The 18187-nt window shown below is 32.6% G+C and overlaps 3 protein-coding genes across 4 annotated transcripts; all 3 read right to left on the bottom strand.

Moving 5' to 3' along the window:
- Positions 1–255: 255 nt before the first annotated feature.
- On the bottom strand, positions 256–3734 carry LOC133028972 (receptor-like protein 43). Of its 2 annotated transcripts, XM_061117740.1 has the most exons (3): positions 3211–3734; positions 606–2057; positions 256–481 (listed from the first exon to the last, which is right to left on the bottom strand). In XM_061117740.1, the coding sequence occupies exons 1-2, from the start codon at positions 3654–3656 to the stop codon at positions 611–613; spliced, it is 1893 nt and encodes a 630-aa protein (XP_060973723.1). In that variant the 5' UTR covers positions 3657–3734; the 3' UTR covers positions 256–481; positions 606–610. The 2 variants fall into 2 exon arrangements, with proteins under 2 accessions (XP_060973723.1, XP_030510551.2); XM_030654691.2 differs by having other exon boundaries at positions 606–3352.
- Positions 3735–7942: 4208 nt separating this feature from the next.
- LOC115725246 (receptor-like protein 6) lies at positions 7943–11454 on the bottom strand. Its single transcript, XM_030654695.2, has 2 exons — positions 8367–11454; positions 7943–8177 (listed from the first exon to the last, which is right to left on the bottom strand). Exon 1 carries the CDS (start codon positions 11425–11427, stop codon positions 8374–8376), a length of 3054 nt encoding a protein of 1017 aa, XP_030510555.2. The 5' UTR covers positions 11428–11454; the 3' UTR covers positions 7943–8177; positions 8367–8373.
- A 1671-nt stretch (positions 11455–13125) lies between these two features.
- On the bottom strand, positions 13126–16326 carry LOC133038685 (receptor-like protein 6). The gene has a single exon (XM_061116826.1). It carries the CDS (start codon positions 16209–16211, stop codon positions 13128–13130), a length of 3084 nt encoding a protein of 1027 aa, XP_060972809.1. The 5' UTR covers positions 16212–16326; the 3' UTR covers positions 13126–13127.
- Between the last annotated feature and the right edge of the window lie 1861 nt (positions 16327–18187).

The following is an 18187-nucleotide window of genomic DNA, read 5'->3' as shown; positions in this document are numbered from 1 at the left end:
AATCGAATTATGTATATATTTCATAGAATAGTACATATTTATATACAAAGCTAGGAGACTAGGAAATAGGAAACTACCAACAAAATAGGAAACTACTAAATACAAGTTACCCTAATTCTTTTACACCTAATATACAGCTAATTCTCTAACACAATCCATGACAAGTACAGAGCTTGATATCAATTTTGGTCAGGGGTTTTCAATGGGATTCATAATCATGTTATGATCTTGTTATTTAAACTTTAAACGAGAGAATAGAGAATTTTGTCATATAACTAAGTAACCAAAAATGACAAGAATAACATATATATAATGTATATGTGAACAACAAACCAGAGTTGAAAGGTAGATTAACAAACGAGAGATAAATATTAGTTGCAACATAACGAAAGAGTAAGATAAAGGTCCAAAATGAACACACTTCATATAAGATCATCAAATCAAATCATTCCTATGTGAAGCTCCCTTTATTCACTCACTCCTGCATAACAAATCAATAATTCTGATATTGATCAGCTTCATCAAAATAAATATTATAAAAGGATAAGTCCCAGTAGCATGAAGCAATGCTATAGATATGTTAAATAAATAAATTATTATGATACCTTTTCTATTTCTTGGAAATGAAGAGATATCCACCCAACAGTCCACCAAGAAAACCACATGCATATCCTATAGCCACTGCTTTCCAACCAAAACCACTCCAAAATTCAGATTCATGATCAAGTCTAGTACTTGGCATCTTATCATTATTGTCTTCACACTCTGACAATGGCAAACCACATAACTCAACATTTCCATAAAATGAAGATTTTGGAAATGTACTCATTTGTGTGCTTTGTGGTATCATCCCAGTAAGTTGGTTATTACTAAGGTTGAGATACTCAAGAAATGTTAGAGTTGCCAATTCTTGAGGAATTCTTCCAGAGAGCTTGTTGTTGGACAAATCTAATGATTCAAGTTGTTTCATATTCTCAACTGATAGTGGAATGTGGCCTTCAAAATTGTTACTTGATAAACTTAGCACAATCAGTGACCGAAGATCCCCAACAGATTTTGGAATTTCACCATGAAAATTATTGTTTGAGATATCGATACAAGAGAAGATTGTTAAGATTCTTACAAATTCCATTTCGAATCCCTTATTCGTCACGGCTAGCGACTCTTGGTAGTAACTACGGTCATCCTCATCCATGTACAACGACCTTGACTTATTTGCACCGGTATTGAGTGTATTAATGGCACTCCAATTGGTAAAATAATGTGATGACAATGTTCCACTGAAATGATTGAAAGAGAGATCAACAATCTGCAGTTTCTTAAAGCCCATATACTTGTTTGGATCCCATATTGGACCATGAAATTTGTTGGAGCGCAGTACAAGAACTTTCAAATTTGTCAAATTTTGTAACCAAAAAGGGAACGTGTCAATCAGTCGATTGTGTCCGAGATTAAGAATTTGTAATTCATTACATTTGGCTAAAGATTGTGGAACCATTCCTTCTAGTTGATTATGACTTAGGTCTAGCGTAATTAGTTTGCTTCCATCCACAAATATATGAGGCATCTCTCCACTAAAATTGTTCTCTTTCATGTTCAACACTTGAAGATCTTTGCTAAAACTACCCAAGCATTGTGGAATAGAGCCGATTAGCTGATTATTTGAGACATCAAGAACTACGAGATTGCTGAATGTGCAGAACATTGAGTTATTTCCCAGCTGAGGGATTCTGCCAGAAAGCCTATTTTTAGAGAGATCCAAATAAGAAAGCTGAGTCAAATTCCCAAGAGATGATGGAATAGAACCCTCAAATTTGTTGTTAGACAATGACAACCAGCGAAGGGAGCTAATGGAACCCAAATATGGAAGAATCTCACCACTTAAGTTATTGTGGCTTAAATCGGGAGTCCCCACCACTTGAAGATCTTGGCTGAAACTACCCAAGCATTGTGGAATAGAGCCGATTAGTTGATTATTTGAGACATCAAGAACTTCGAGATTGCTTAAAGTGAAAAACATTGAGTTATTTCCCAGCTGAGGGATTCTGCCAGAAAGCCTATTTTTAGAGAGATCCAAATAAGAAAGCTGAGTCAAATTCCAAAGAGATGATGGAATAGAGCCCTCAAATTTGTTGTTAGACAATCTCAACCATCCAAGGGAGCTAATGGAACCCAAACAAGGAAGAATCTCACCATTGAAGTTGTTACTGGACAAATCTAGATATGTTAGACTAGTAATGTTGCAGAACAATGGATTAATTTCCCCCCTGATGTTGTTATTTGAAATGTACAACTCATTTATAAGAATTGGCAGAGCATTTGGTAATGGGTCTCGAAATTTGTTGTAGCTTAAATCCAGAATTTCCAACGCTTTTTGCGAAAGCATTTTCGGCACTTGTTCCCAACCGATGATGAAATTTGTAGACATATTTAATGTTAACATGTTCTCTGCCCCTATGGTAAAGAACCATTTGGGGAGCTTTCCTTTAATTTTGTTGTTGGAAAGATCTATATCAACCAGATCATTTTGGGTTTTTAGAAACTTTGGAAATTCTGTAATGTTGCATGAAGCCAAACCCAATTCATTAAGTTTGAAGATTAGAGTGGAATTTGTTATTGTGTTTGTCATTACAGATAGATTGTTATGTGAAAGATGAAGATATTGAAGACGGCTCAACTTTGAGAACATGTGCATCTCTATTGTGCCACTGAAGTAATTTTCATTGAGGAAGAGCTCTTCCAGTTTTTTCATTTCAAAAATTGAGCTTGGAATTTGTTTTGTTAGCTTGTTCCCATTCAACCTTAGAATCGTCAATTGGGATGACAACGAGATATTTTGGAGAACTAAAATTAATGGGAAGAAAACCATTGAGGTTAGGATTGGATGAAACATCAATGACTTGAATATTTGGTAGATGAAAAATATTTTGGAGAAATTGACCATGCAGATTGCAGCCAGTAAGTGATAGAGATATCAAGGAGGATAGATTTGCAATGGATTTAGGTAGGGTTGAAGAAAGATCCACGTAGTCCAAGTGAAGTTCTTCTAACTTGGTCATGTTTTGGGCAAGTTTTATTGTCGTACTATATGAAAGACTAACACGAGGATAAAAAGCAAAGAGATTAAGAAAAATCATATTGGACAACAAAGCAATTTCATATGGGACCTGACCAGAAAAAAAGGAGCTAGAGAGGTCGAGATGGGTTAACCTTGAAAGCAGACCAAAGCTTGATGGAATCTTGGAATAATTGAAGTAGTTTCTGGCAAGGTTGAGTCTCTCAAGTTGACTTAAGGTGAAGAGGCTGCTATTGGAACGCAAAGGCCCTTGAAGCCAACTTTGACTGAGATCAAGGCCTATAGGCTGCCCTGTTTTGGTGCTGCAGGTGACACCATCCCACTCACAGCAATCTTCTCCTTCCCTCCAAAACTGCATCTTCGGGTAAGAAGGTGAATCACCATGAGGACTTTTTTCAAAGACAAACTCTTGCTTTAGTTGCAACAAAGCAGAGCTTATGCGAGGGAGGCATTTCAGTGGAGGGGAACTAATGAAAGAGTTATTAAGAGTATGTTGTTGTGGAGTAACATAGCAACAACACATGATCATGATCATGATGAAGCTAAACATAAGAGTGAGGAAGGGCAAATGATTCTTCATTTTTGGTGAGTAGATTGATTTGGGTTTGCAGTTGCAGATTTGAATTTGTTTATATATGAATGACTACTACTTCATATGAGTGCGTACGTAGTATATTTATTACAACCACTAAATTCTTTCATTTATTATTCTTTTATTTTTAATTAAGAAAAGTCTTGATGGTTGATTTTTGCCCATTTTATACGTTCCAAACTTAACAACCAAAAGTCTACACTATCACTCAAATCACTCAATAAATTCTTTTAAATCTCACATACACTTTCAGTACTAGTTACTAGTTAGTACCATGTTAATTAATATATAGGCACACGCAAGCCTTATTCATGGGTCCAACATACTTAAATTAAATAATAGATAGATGACAATAACATATTTCTACATAACTACTCCATTTTTCTCCTTCAGAATAACACCTGCCAATTATTTTGTGTTAAATCTAAGATTAAGTTGCACATATATAATTGAACTATATATTATTATTATTATTAGCCATTTTGGAAGATTATTTTGTATCAAATTTGATAGCACTTTTGATTCATCTTTATAAATCAGTATTTATGTTTATTTGCTATAGACTTTTTCTATATGGGCTCTATTTTCTCTATTTGAAAATATTTGTATCAAATTTGATTTAATTAAGGGGATTACTCAAATTTTGGGTCTGTTCAATTCATTTCTAATAACTGCATTTTATTTATTTTTGACCAATTGAAAGTTTGCCCCATTTTACACGTTCCAAATTATATTATTACATTACACAAATATCTACTGATTAATCATTATTATATCATAATATTGAACTGTAACACCTCATATCAATAATATATATTTATATATATTATTTATGGAGATAAGTAAAACACTCACATATATAGTTATTTATGAAGTTGAACACTTTGTTATGAAAAAAATGATTGGAAAAGATAAATAGCGTGACAAAGCAGAGCAAATGATTAATTCCACATTTTGGTGAGATTATTGAAAACAATAAGTTGTATTTACTACAAAATAGGGTCATCTTTAAAGTGGGGGTCAGGATCGTTGCCCAAAGTCTCTCAACCTAAGTGGCTTCCTATTAGAGTTAGTGGGCTACTCCTCTTATTGTTAATTAGTTTTGAAATAGAATCACATTTATTTTATCCTAAATTCTAACATGGTATCAGAACCGCTTGTGATCCATTGTGAGCCTTTTCCCTTTTAACTTCCATTTGATGTGAGGAATGTGTACTAGAGTTGGTCTCACATTGCTAATGTGTGGAAATAAATTATCATATATAAGATAAGTGGGCTACTCCTCCCATTGCTAATTGGTTTTGAGATAAAACCTCATTCATTTTATCTCGAATTTTAACACCTCTTAATAGTAATTTCTTTATTTTTTTAACATTAACCCATAATGCCTCAACCAAATATTTGCTAGGAAAATATTTTATAAAAGTTATTTGAATTTCATTTTATTTTTTAATAAAAAGCCAATTTTTAAAATTTTACCCAATACTCCATAAAAACTAAAGACAACCCTTGACAGTACTTACAAGTTTAGAGTTATTATATAATACAGTCTTGAATTTATATTCCTTATTTTATACGTTCCAAATTTAAATTAGAAATCTATATTGTCACTCAATCAACTTCTTCTAATATTAAATCTTAACAAGTGACCTTTCTCCATTGACTACTTATGACTCATAATTTCTCCTTCTCAATTAATTAATACTACCAACTATTTTGTGATACATGTCTTAGGAAATTGCCAAGAAAAGTTGCACATATATAATTAAGCTTTATTAGTATTTTTGTCATTTCTATTTACATCAAGTCTTTACTTTGATAGTGCTTAAAAACATACATACAACAAGCCGTGTTTAACATTGCCTCATATCATACGTTGCAAACCATAAATATAGTATTGTCTTGAATATTGCACCATTTCATAAGTTACAAACTTAACAACAAAAGATCTACACTAATGTAGACACACTACAAGATGACTTACTTAATAGATATGATATCATGACTTTTCATCTATTTGATTAAAATTGCAAATAAAATATATATATATATAATATAAAAAATTCCCCTAATTATTTTTCCATTTAAATATGAGTATGGCTATAAAACACCATTGATACTTATCACTATTTAGAGATGACATTTTGCGATTAGTTAACAATATTTCAACATATACAGAAGAAATGGTTCAAAGAATTTAGTTGCTCACTCTTAAAATGATAAAAGGAAAAAAGAAAAATTACAAAGAGAAACACTATTCAATTGTTGCAAATATCCCACTTTAGTTACATTTAGCTTATATTTTTTAAAGCAATTTGCTTATGTGGTCATGCATTAAAGGTATATGTAATAACCCCAACATAGTTTCAATTAGAACCATTATTCATCATCATCATTGATACCAATTTTTGCCAAGTCTTCAATGGGATTCATCAGCATGTTATCATCTTGTATATAAATTTTGAACCAGAGATGAGAACAAAGGAATTTCTCACATAAATGACTCACCAAATCTCTTATTAATTAAAATAATGGATGCAAGTACAAGAAGCTTCCAATCCAAGACACCATATTAATTGCAACACTGGCATTAATTCTTACTAATTAAGTACTCGAAATTAAACTCTCTTCATATAAAATTATCAAATCATTTCTATGTGAAGCTCCCATTATTAACTTACTCCTGCATAAGAAATCAATAATTCTGATATTGATCAGTACTATGCTTTATAAAAACGCGAAAAACCAAAACCAATGAGAAAGTAAAAAGAGTGAACTAAGAAAACATAAACAGATAAGTCCCACTAACATGTTTGTTGAAAGCAATGACAATCAAATTTATTGAAAATAATCACAATGTCATACAAAATTTTTCGGAAAAAATCAGAATTTCTTTTAACTAAACAAGTTGTCTATCCACCTTAATAACATGCACAATTAATCCATGAATAGCACTGATTAGGAACACTCATAGAAAACTGAAAACAAACTTATTATAACCTCTAACAATAAGTTTGTCTATCCTATTGATAGGTTCATATATTTATATATATATAATTACATCATCAATGTCAAACATGTTCTTGAAAACTTGTTTTTAATATTTTACTGCAATATTAGAACCACTCAATTCTTTCATTGATCTTTGTTTTGTTTTTAACTAAGAAAAGTTTTGATGATTGAATATTTGTCCATATACAGTATAGACATGCACGTCAACTCCTTTAGTTTGAATATTTTGTTAGTCTTGAATGTTACAAACATAAATAAAAAAAAAATCACATTATCTATCACACTCAATCAATTCCTTTAAATCTTCCACTAGTCCCACATTAATTTTTCACTTCTAGTGGAATATATAATTAGACTTTATTATTAGTTAGTAGTGTGGTTAGCCATTTCTATGGATTATTTTGTATCAAATTTGATTTCATTAAGGGAATGATTTACTCAAATTTTGGGTCTTCTACTATAAAATATGAGTTGGTAGATTATTATTAATGAAACTTTAATTCTTATACGTATAAATCTCCTTCTGCTCCCAAATTTTAGGTTCAATTAAAACAAACATTATAAAATAAAGACAGAGAGATCTCCAAACAGAGAGCAGTTGTGACTTGTCATCTCATGAAATTAATCCCTTTTCCAAATTTATCTCAATACAACTAAACACTCTACAAACTAATAAAACATGAACATAATAACATTGCCTTAATTTTAAGCAAATTAAACTAAGAATAACTCTATCTAGCTAGTATATAGGGTCTTATTGAGAAAATGAATAGGAATATTACAAACGAGGTTAGATGTATACAAAACAGCAGCAGAACACCTCTGTCTTCAATTGCAAAGCAAGAGATTCAGCTTCAATGCCTTGATTGAATCATGATTACAACTCTGTACATGTACAACTTTCTCAAACAATAACACAACTTATAGGAAGAATTCTTACATTTTAAACCTCAAATATGTACCATATATTATTACATTTTAAACCTCGTATCTGTACCAAGTATCTCTAAACCTCAAATCTGTAATAAGTATTGTTACTTTCTAAATCTCAATTAGTACTAAGTACTCTTATTCTTTTAAACCTCAAATGACAAAGGGAATAGACAGACACAATCAATCAATGACAAGTATGGACAGACATTGATATCAGTTTTGGCCAGTTTTCAATGGGATTCATCATCATGGTATATATATATATTTTAAACCAGAAAAGAGAACAGAGGACTATAACTGACTCACAAAATATCTTATAGGGTTAAACACTCATTGAACAGTCTTGATCTTGAATTAACAATGTTGAGTTCAAATAAAGATTAACAAAGGAGAGATAAATATTTATTCAAACATTGACACTAATTCTCATTAATTAATTAATTAAGCATATTTATAACAAAAGAAACAGAAAATGGACCAAATAGAATAGAACTTCCTTCATATAATAATATCACCAAATCATTCCTATGTGAAGATCTCTTCTTCATTAACTCACTCCTCCTCCTGCACATATAATGCATATTGATATTGATCTCAGTACTATGCTTCAACAAATACTAAAATGAAAATAAGTAAGAAAAGGTATAATTCTAGTGGCACATATATACATATATAAATATTTAGAGAGATAATAAAACCAACAACAACACCCACCAAGTAACCAAATAACATGCAATAATATTTTTATGATACCTGTGCTTTATTTTTTGGAGATGAAGAGATATCCACCCAAAACTCCAACAAGAAAGCCACATGCATATCCTATAGCCACTGCTTTCCAACCAAAACCACTCCAAAACTCAGATTCATGATCATCAAGTCTCGTACTTGGCCTCTCATCATTATTTTCACATTCCTTTGATAAAGGAGGGCCACATAAGTCTTCGTTTCCATAAAATGAAGAATTCTCAAATGTGTTGAATTGTCCACCTTGTGGAATCGGCCCCATAAGTTGGTTCGTGCTAAGGTTGAGATAAGCAAGAAATGTGAGTGTTGCCAATTCTTGAGGGATTCTTCCAGAGAGTGTGTTGTTAGAAAGATCCAATGATTCAAGTTGCTTAAGATCTCCAAAAGATAGTGGAATGTGACCTTCAAAGTTGTTACTTGATAGATTCAACACAATCAATGATCGAAGATCCCCAACAGATTTTGAAATTTCTCCATGAAAATTATTGTTTGAAAGATCAATGCAGGAGAAGATAGTTAAGATCCTGACCATTTCCCTTTCGAAGCCTTTATTTGTCACAGTTAGTGACTCTTGGTAGTACCCATTCCCACCCGTGATGTACCGCAACATTGACTTATCTACACTAGTATTGACTGTTTTAATGGCACTCCAATTGGTAAAATAATGTGATGACAATGTTCCATTGAAATGATTGAAAGAGAGATCAACAATCTGCAGTTTCTTAAAGCCCATATACTTGTTTGGATCCCATATTGGACCATGAAATTTGTTGGAACGCAGTACAAGAACTTGCAAATTTGTCAAATTTTGTAACCAAAAAGGGAATGTGTCAATCAGTCGATTGTGTCCGAGATTAAGAATTTGTAATTCATTACATTTGGCTAAAGATTGTGGAACCATTCCTTCTAGTTGATTATGACTGAGGTCTAGTGTCATTAGTCCGTTTTCATCCACAAATATCTGAGGCATCTCTCCACTAAAATTGTTCTCTTTCATGTTCAACACTTGAAGATCTTTGCTGAAGCTACCCAAGCATTGTGGAATAGAGCCAGTTAGCTGATTATTTGAGACATCAAGAACTTCAAGATTGCTTAAAGTGCAGAACATTGAGTTATTTCCCAGCTGAAGGATTCTACCAGAAAGCCTATTTTTAGAGAGATCCAAATAATAAAGCTGAGTCAAATTCCCAAGAGATGATGGAATAGAGCCCTCAAATTTGTTGTTAGACAATTCCAAGTGTTGAAGGAACCTAATGGAACCCAAACATGGAGGAATCTCCCCACTTAAGTTGTTGTGGCTTAAATCGAGAGTCCACAACACTTTCCACGGAAGCACTTTCGGTACTTTTTCCCAACCGATGATGAAATTTGTAGACATATTCAATGAACCCAAGGTCTCTGCTCCTATGGTGAAGAACCATTTGGGGACCTTTCCTTTAATTTTGTTGCAGGAAAGATCTAAATAAGAAAGCTCATTTTGGGTTTTTAGAAACTTTGGAAATTCTGTAATGTTGCATGAAGCCAAATGCAAATAGTTAAGTTTGAAGATTAGAGTGGAATTGGTTTTTGTGTTTGTCTCTACAGATAGATTGTTATGTGAAAGATCAAGAGCTCGAAGACGGCTCAACTTTGAGAACATGTGCATCTCTATTGTACCACTAAAGTAATTTTCATTGAGGAAGAGCTCTTCCAGTTTTTTCATTTCAAAAATTGAGCTTGGAATTTGTTCTATTAGCTTGTTCCCAGCCAACAAAAGACTTGTCAATTGGGATGACAATGAGATATTTGGGATGGTCAAAGGACCCACAAACTGATTATGTTCAAGAGATAGATATTCTAAACTAGGGATTTCGAACAAAATTGATGGAATTTGACCATTAATGTTGTTGGCAATCAGATCAAGAGATGAGAGACATGAAAAATTCTTAACTGAAGATGAAATAATTAGTGGGCCTGTAAATTGATTCTCTGTAAGACCTAGATATTCTAAACTAGGGATTTCAAACAAAGTTGATGGAATTTTACCATTAAAGTTGTTGTACTCCAGGTGAAGAGATGAGAGACATGACAAATTCTTAACTGAAGATGGAATGGTTAGTGGGCCTGTAAATTGATTCTCTCCAAGATTTAGATATTTTAAACTAGGCATTGTGAATAAAGTTGATGGAATGGTCCCTGAAAAAGCACAGCTAGAGAGATCTAATTTACTTAAGAGCTTGAGATTGCCAATGGAATATGGTAGTATTCCAAAGAAACTACTGGAATAAAGATTCAATGACTTTAATTTACTACAAGAACTAAAATTAATGGGAAGAAAACCACTAATGTAATGATTGAATGAAACATCAATAACTTGAATATTTGGTAGATGAAAAATATTTTTTGGAAATTCACCATATAGATTGCAATGTTTAAGAGATAGAGATATCAAGGAGGATAGATTTGCAATGGATTTAGGTAGGGGTGAAGAAAGATCCACACCATCCAAGTGAAGTTCTTCTAGCTTGGTCATGTTTTGGGCAAGTTTTATTGTCGTTCTATATGAAAGACTAACATCATATAAACCAGAGAGATCAAGAGAAATCATATTCGACAACAAAGCAATTTCATATGGGACCTGACCAGAAGAAAAGGAGTTAGAGAGGTTGAGAAAGGTTAACCTCGAAAGCAGACCAAAGCTTGATGGAATCTTAGAATTGCTAAAGTAGTTGTAGGCAAGGTTGAGTCGCTCAAGTTGACTTAAGGTGAAGAGGCTGCTATTGGAACGCAAAGGCCCTATAAGCAAACTTTCACTGAGATCAAGGCCTATAAGCTGTCCTGTTTTGGTGCTGCAGGTGACACCATCCCACTCACAGAAATCCTTACCTTCCTTCCAAAACTTCATCTTCGAGTAAGAAGTTGGATCATCAAAGACAAACTCTTGCTTTAGTTGCAACAAAGCAGAGCTTATGTGAGGGAGGCATCTCAGTGGAGGGGAACTAATGAAAGAGTTGTTAAGAGTATGTTGTTGTGGAGTAACATAGCAACAACACATGATCATGATCATGATCATGATGAAGCTAAACATAAGATTGAGGAAGGGCAAATGATTCTTCATTTTTGGAGAGTAGATTAATTTGGGTTTGAAGTTGCAGATTTGAATTTATTTATATATATGACTAATTGACTACTTACAAGTTTAGAATTATTATATAATACAGTCTTGAATTTATATTCCTTATTCCATACGTTTCAAACTTAAATTAGAAATTTATAAATCAACTCCTTCTAATAGTAAATCTTAACAACTGACTTTTCTCCATTGACTACTTATGACTCATAATTTTTCCAACTGAATTAACTAATACTACCAACTATTTTGTAATACATGTCTTAGAAAATTGCCAAGAAAAGTTGCACATAATAATTAAGCTTTATTAGTGTTTTTGTCATTTCTATTTTCATTGTTTTTATCAAAATTTATTTAATTAAAGGGGATAATGAACGGTTCTCTTGAAAATTGATTTTTTATTCATAATGCCAAATTTCTACTCTTTAGTTCTAAATCTGAGATTGTGCTAAGTTGTTAAAGTGTTTTTGGTGCTCCAAAAGCCCAAAGCAACTTCTAAAAGCCGAGTCAACCAACTCTGTATTATTCTAAATAATTATTATTGTTGGTCAACAATGATGAACTCAAATACAAGAGAACTAAGACCATCCACAGCTCTGCTCTTGACAATCCAAAAACAGCAGCACAACAACTCTTCCAGTGCAGATGAAGATTGAGCCTCATCACAGTATTTATCGCTGTTGTTATTGTCGCTCGAGTTGGTAATAATAAAGCTTCGAGGACTGTTTATAGTGCTTCTTGAAGAGTGTTTGGAGACTTTCTGACCGAATGCATGTCTTTAAAAAGAAAAAAAAATATTGTTATGATAAGGGGCTGCACTCGGTAGAGCTGCCTACATACCTTTTTTAGGGATCAAGCCCAAATGTAGTTCTGTCTCCCTGCATCAGTGAGTATTTGTTAGAAGTATGAATGTAGAGAAGCGTGAGTCTCGTAAGACCGTTAAACAAAATAAATGTAAAGAGAATAGAACAGTAGTTTGGAGTTTTAAGTGTGATACTGTGTAAGATGAAGAGCGTTCCAGCTGTTGTTGATGTGTTGTCCTTTATTCGTTTGGAGTTTGTATGCTCCATTACCAACTACCTTAGTGATCAGGTTGGAAGACTCTTCAAAAAAACATAGTCTCCCACCTTGAATGATCGAGTGTGAGCGTGCTTGTTGTTGCTAGACCTCAGTAATGAGCTTATTTTATGAGTACTCTGACTCTCTAAATCTTAAATCTGTACACAGTATTCTTACTTCATAAACCTCAAATCTATAAATTTTAAACCAGCAAACATTGTGTTTAATTTTGATGTGTAGACACCCATTGAACAGTCTTGGATAACAATGTTGAGTTCAAATAAAGATTAATAAAGGAGAGATAAATATTAATTCAAACACTGACACTAATTCTCATTAATTAATTAATTAAGCATATTTATAACAAAAGAGACAGAAAATGGAGCAAATAGAATAGAACTGCCTTCATATAATAATATCATTAAATCATTCATATGTGAAGCTCCCTTCTTCATTAACTCACTCCTACACATATAATGGATAAGAAATTAATATTAATTCTGATATTGATCTCACTCTTAATACATATAATTTTTTTATATAATAAAAACTAAACAAAACAGAATATAATTTTTTTTTATCTATATGATACCTGTGATTTATTTTTTGGAAATGAAGAGATATCCACCCAACACTCCAACAAGAAAGCCACATGCATATCCTATAGCCACAGCTTTCCAACCAAAACCACTCCAAAACTCAGATTCATGATCATCAAGAGTCGTATTTGGTGTCTCATCATTACTGTCTTCACATTCCTTTGATAATGGAAAGCCACATAAGTCTTCGTTTCCATAAAATGAAGAATTCTCAAATGTGTTGAATTGTCCACCTTGTGGAATCGGCCCCATAAGTTGGTTCGTGCTAAGGTTGAGATAAGCAAGAAATGTGAGTGTTGCCAATTCTTGAGGGATTCTTCCAGAGAGCCTGTTGTTAGAAAGATCCAATGATTCAAGTTGCTTAAGATCTCCAAAAGATAGTGGAATGTGACCTTCAAAGTTGTTACTTGATAGATTCAACACAATCAATGATCGAAGATCCCCAACAGATTTTGGAATTTCTCCATGAAAATTATTGTTTGAGAGATCGATACAGGAGAAGATGGTTAAGATCCTCACAAATTCCATTTCGAATCCCTTATTCGTCACGGTTATCGACTCTTGGTAGTACCCATCATCATCATCACCAATGTACAACAACCTTGACTTATTTGCACTAGTATTGACTGTATTAATGGCACTCCAATTGGTAAAATAATGTGATGACAATGTTCCACTGAAATGATTGAAAGAGAGATCAACAATCTGCAGTTTCTTAAAGCCCATATACTTGTTTGGATCCCATATTGGACCATGAAATTTGTTGGAACGCAGTACAAGAACTTGCAAATTTGTCAAATTTTGTAACCAAAAAGGGAATGTGTCAATCAGTCGATTGTGTCCGAGATTAAGAATTTGTAATTCATTACATTTGGCTAAAGATTGTGGAACCATTCCTTCTAGTTGATTATGACTGAGGTCTAGTGTCATTAGTCCGTTTTCATCCACAAATATCTGAGGCATCTCTCCACTAAAATTGTTCTCTTTCATGTTCAACACTTGAAGATCTTTGCTGAAGCTACCCAAGCATTGTGGAATAGAGCCAGTTAGCTGATTATTTGAGACATCAAGAACTTCAAGATTGCTTAAAGTGCAGAACATTGAGTTATTTCCCAGCTGAAGGATTCTACCAGAAAGCCTATTTTTAGAGAGATCCAAATAATAAAGCTGAGTCAAATTCCCAAGAGATGATGGAATAGAGCCCTCAAATTTGTTGTTAGACAATTCCAAGTGTTGAAGGAACCTAATGGAACCCAAACATGGAGGAATCTCCCCACTTAAGTTGTTGTGGCTTAAATCGAGAGTCCACAACACTTTCCACGGAAGCACTTTCGGTACTTTTTCCCAACCGATGATGAAATTTGTAGACATATTCAATGAACCCAAGGTCTCTGCTCCTATGGTGAAGAACCATTTGGGGACCTTTCCTTTAATTTTGTTGCAGGAAAGATCTAAATAAGAAAGCTCATTTTGGGTTTTTAGAAACTTTGGAAATTCTGTAATGTTGCATGAAGCCAAATGCAAATAGTTAAGTTTGAAGATTAGAGTGGAATTGGTTTTTGTGTTTGTCTCTACAGATAGATTGTTATGTGAAAGATCAAGAGCTCGAAGACGGCTCAACTTTGAGAACATGTGCATCTCTATTGTACCACTAAAGTAATTTTCATTGAGGAAGAGCTCTTCCAGTTTTTTCATTTCAAAAATTGAGCTTGGAATTTGTTCTATTAGCTTGTTCCCAGCCAACAAAAGACTTGTCAATTGGGATGACAATGAGATATTTGGGATGGTCAAAGGACCCACAAACTGATTATGTTCAAGAGATAGATATTCTAAACTAGGGATTTCGAACAAAATTGATGGAATTTGACCATTAATGTTGTTGGCAATCAGATCAAGAGATGAGAGACATGAAAAATTCTTAACTGAAGATGAAATAATTAGTGGGCCTGTAAATTGATTCTCTGTAAGACCTAGATATTCTAAACTAGGGATTTCAAACAAAGTTGATGGAATTTTACCATTAAAGTTGTTGTACTCCAGGTGAAGAGATGAGAGACATGACAAATTCTTAACTGAAGATGGAATGGTTAGTGGGCCTGTAAATTGATTCTCTCCAAGATTTAGATATTTTAAACTAGGCATTGTGAATAAAGTTGATGGAATGGTCCCTGAAAAAGCACAGCTAGAGAGATCTAATTTACTTAAGAGCTTGAGATTGCCAATGGAATATGGTAGTATTCCAAAGAAACTACTGGAATAAAGATTCAATGACTTTAATTTACTACAAGAACTAAAATTAATGGGAAGAAAACCACTAATGTAATGATTGAATGAAACATCAATAACTTGAATATTTGGTAGATGAAAAATATTTTTTGGAAATTCACCATATAGATTGCAATGTTTAAGAGATAGAGATATCAAGGAGGATAGATTTGCAATGGATTTAGGTAGGGGTGAAGAAAGATCCACACCATCCAAGTGAAGTTCTTCTAGCTTGGTCATGTTTTGGGCAAGTTTTATTGTCGTTCTATATGAAAGACTAACATCATATAAACCAGAGAGATCAAGAGAAATCATATTCGACAACAAAGCAATTTCATATGGGACCTGACCAGAAGAAAAGGAGTTAGAGAGGTTGAGAAAGGTTAACCTCGAAAGCAGACCAAAGCTTGATGGAATCTTAGAATTGCTAAAGTAGTTGTAGGCAAGGTTGAGTCGCTCAAGTTGACTTAAGGTGAAGAGGCTGCTATTGGAACGCAAAGGCCCTATAAGCAAACTTTCACTGAGATCAAGGCCTATAAGCTGTCCTGTTTTGGTGCTGCAGGTGACACCATCCCACTCACAGAAATCCTTACCTTCCTTCCAAAACTTCATCTTCGAGTAAGAAGTTGGATCATCAAAGACAAACTCTTGCTTTAGTTGCAACAAAGCAGAGCTTATGTGAGGGAGGCATCTCAGTGGAGGGGAACTAATGAAAGAGTTGTTAAGAGTATGTTGTTGTGGAGTAACATAGCAACAACACATGATCATTATCATGATGAAGCTAAACATAAGAGTGAGGAAGGGAAAATGATTCTTCATTAGATTAATTTGGGTTTGAAGTTGCAAATTTGAATTTATTTATATATGACTAATTGACTACTTACAAGTTTAGAATTATTATATAATACAGTCTTGAATTTATATTCCTTATTTCATACGTTTCAAACTTAAATTAGAAATTTATATTATCACTCAATCAACTCCTTCCAATATTAAATCTTAACAACTGACTTTTCTCCATTGACTACTTATGACTCATAATTTTTCCAACTGAATTAACTAATACTACCAACTATTTTGTGATACATGTCTTAGAAAATTGCCAAGAAAAGTTGCACATAATAATTAAGCTTTATTAGTGTTTTTGTCATTTCTATTTTCATTGTTTTTATCAAAATTTATTTAATTAAAGGGGATAATGAACGGTTCTCTTGAAAATTGATTTTTTATTCATAATGCCAAATTTCTACTCTTTAGTCCTAAATCTTACATGACAAATGAGTTTTCTACAACAATTTAAAGATATCACTAAATTCGGTACTAAAGTTACAAGAATAAAAAAATTATAACTCTAAACTGTAAAATTATTATCATAATTTTTATATCTAATTATGTAGTGATTACACTCTATTTCAACGAGTCAATTTTAATTACATATGATATCATATAAAATCATTTAGATTTATATATATATATATGTATATTCAATTTAAGTCTTTACTCTATTCAAAAAAAAAAAGAAATTAAGTCTTAAAAACATACATACAACAAACAGTGTTTAACATTCCCCCATATCATACGTTCCAAACCATAAATATAGTAGTCTTGAATATTGCACCATTTCATAAGTTAATCAAAGTCATGATATCATCTATTAAGTAAGTCATCTTGTAGTGTGCCTAAACTGGTGTAGATCTTCTGATCACCAGAAAATTTGTCTCAATTCACACGTTCCAAACTATATTATTACATTACACAAATATCTAGTGATTAATCATTATTATGTCAGAATATTGAACTATAACACCCCTTATTAATAATATGGTAGAACCTCTATTTAAGAATAAAGTCTAATTTATTATAAAAAAAAAAATCAAGTCTCAATTTGTGCCAATTATAAATAAAAATGATCTCTAAATTGTAATTAGTTATACATTTTCTAAGTCTCATACTAACAAAGTATTCCTCTATGTAAGAATAATTACATCTTAATAAAAAATATACATATATTTTGTAAATTTATTTACGTAAAATTAATAATTTTATTCTAAATTATAATGCATGTATAAACATTATATTTACTCTAAAATAATTGTATTATGATATAATATTAATGATTGTTTATTGATATTATTGTTACATTGATATTTTAATTTTTGTTCTAGTGCAACTTCTTGTGTGGTATGGAAATATTGAGGGCTGCATTGACTCAACAAGGATTCATATCTTCCATAATGTATGAAATTCGCAAGTACATTGACCAACCAAGGACTCCATTTTTTATTTGAGTTTAAGCTTTTTTGGAATTGGGATCAACTTTCTGCATTGATTGGGCAAGGTTTGTACCAGATTGGATTCTGAATTTGGATCAAATCATAAAATGTGTATCATTCTTATGTGTAACAAACTCAAACCAGAGCTCAAGAGCCTAACAGCTATAATATAATATGTAAGCAAAGAACAACAATCTTTAATTAGCCATGAATGAATGAGACTTGGGTTTTGTTTAGTTGATATATAAACTAAGAAATAAAAAAGAATTATTGGCTTCAAGTGGGTGTTTGAAAGAAATGAAGGAATAATTTATAGACTTGTCACTAAATTTGACACTAAAAATTATAACTGTGAACTGTAGAATAAATTTAGAGATTTTGCTTCAATGAGAATCCCATGAACACTAATAAATCCTTTTATATTTGTTATGTTATGATTATTGCTTGAATGGGTTTCTTAGATGTTAATTATGATGCTGATTTTCCTGATCAGAAAATGTTTTCTACTGCTTAAATGATACT

The sequence above is a fragment of the Cannabis sativa genome, chromosome 6 (assembly GCF_029168945.1).
Source record: "Cannabis sativa cultivar Pink pepper isolate KNU-18-1 chromosome 6, ASM2916894v1, whole genome shotgun sequence".
Taxonomy (NCBI): domain Eukaryota; kingdom Viridiplantae; phylum Streptophyta; class Magnoliopsida; order Rosales; family Cannabaceae; genus Cannabis; species Cannabis sativa.
Note: the sequence above shows the minus strand (reverse complement) of the source record. Positions and strands in the feature narration are given on the sequence as shown.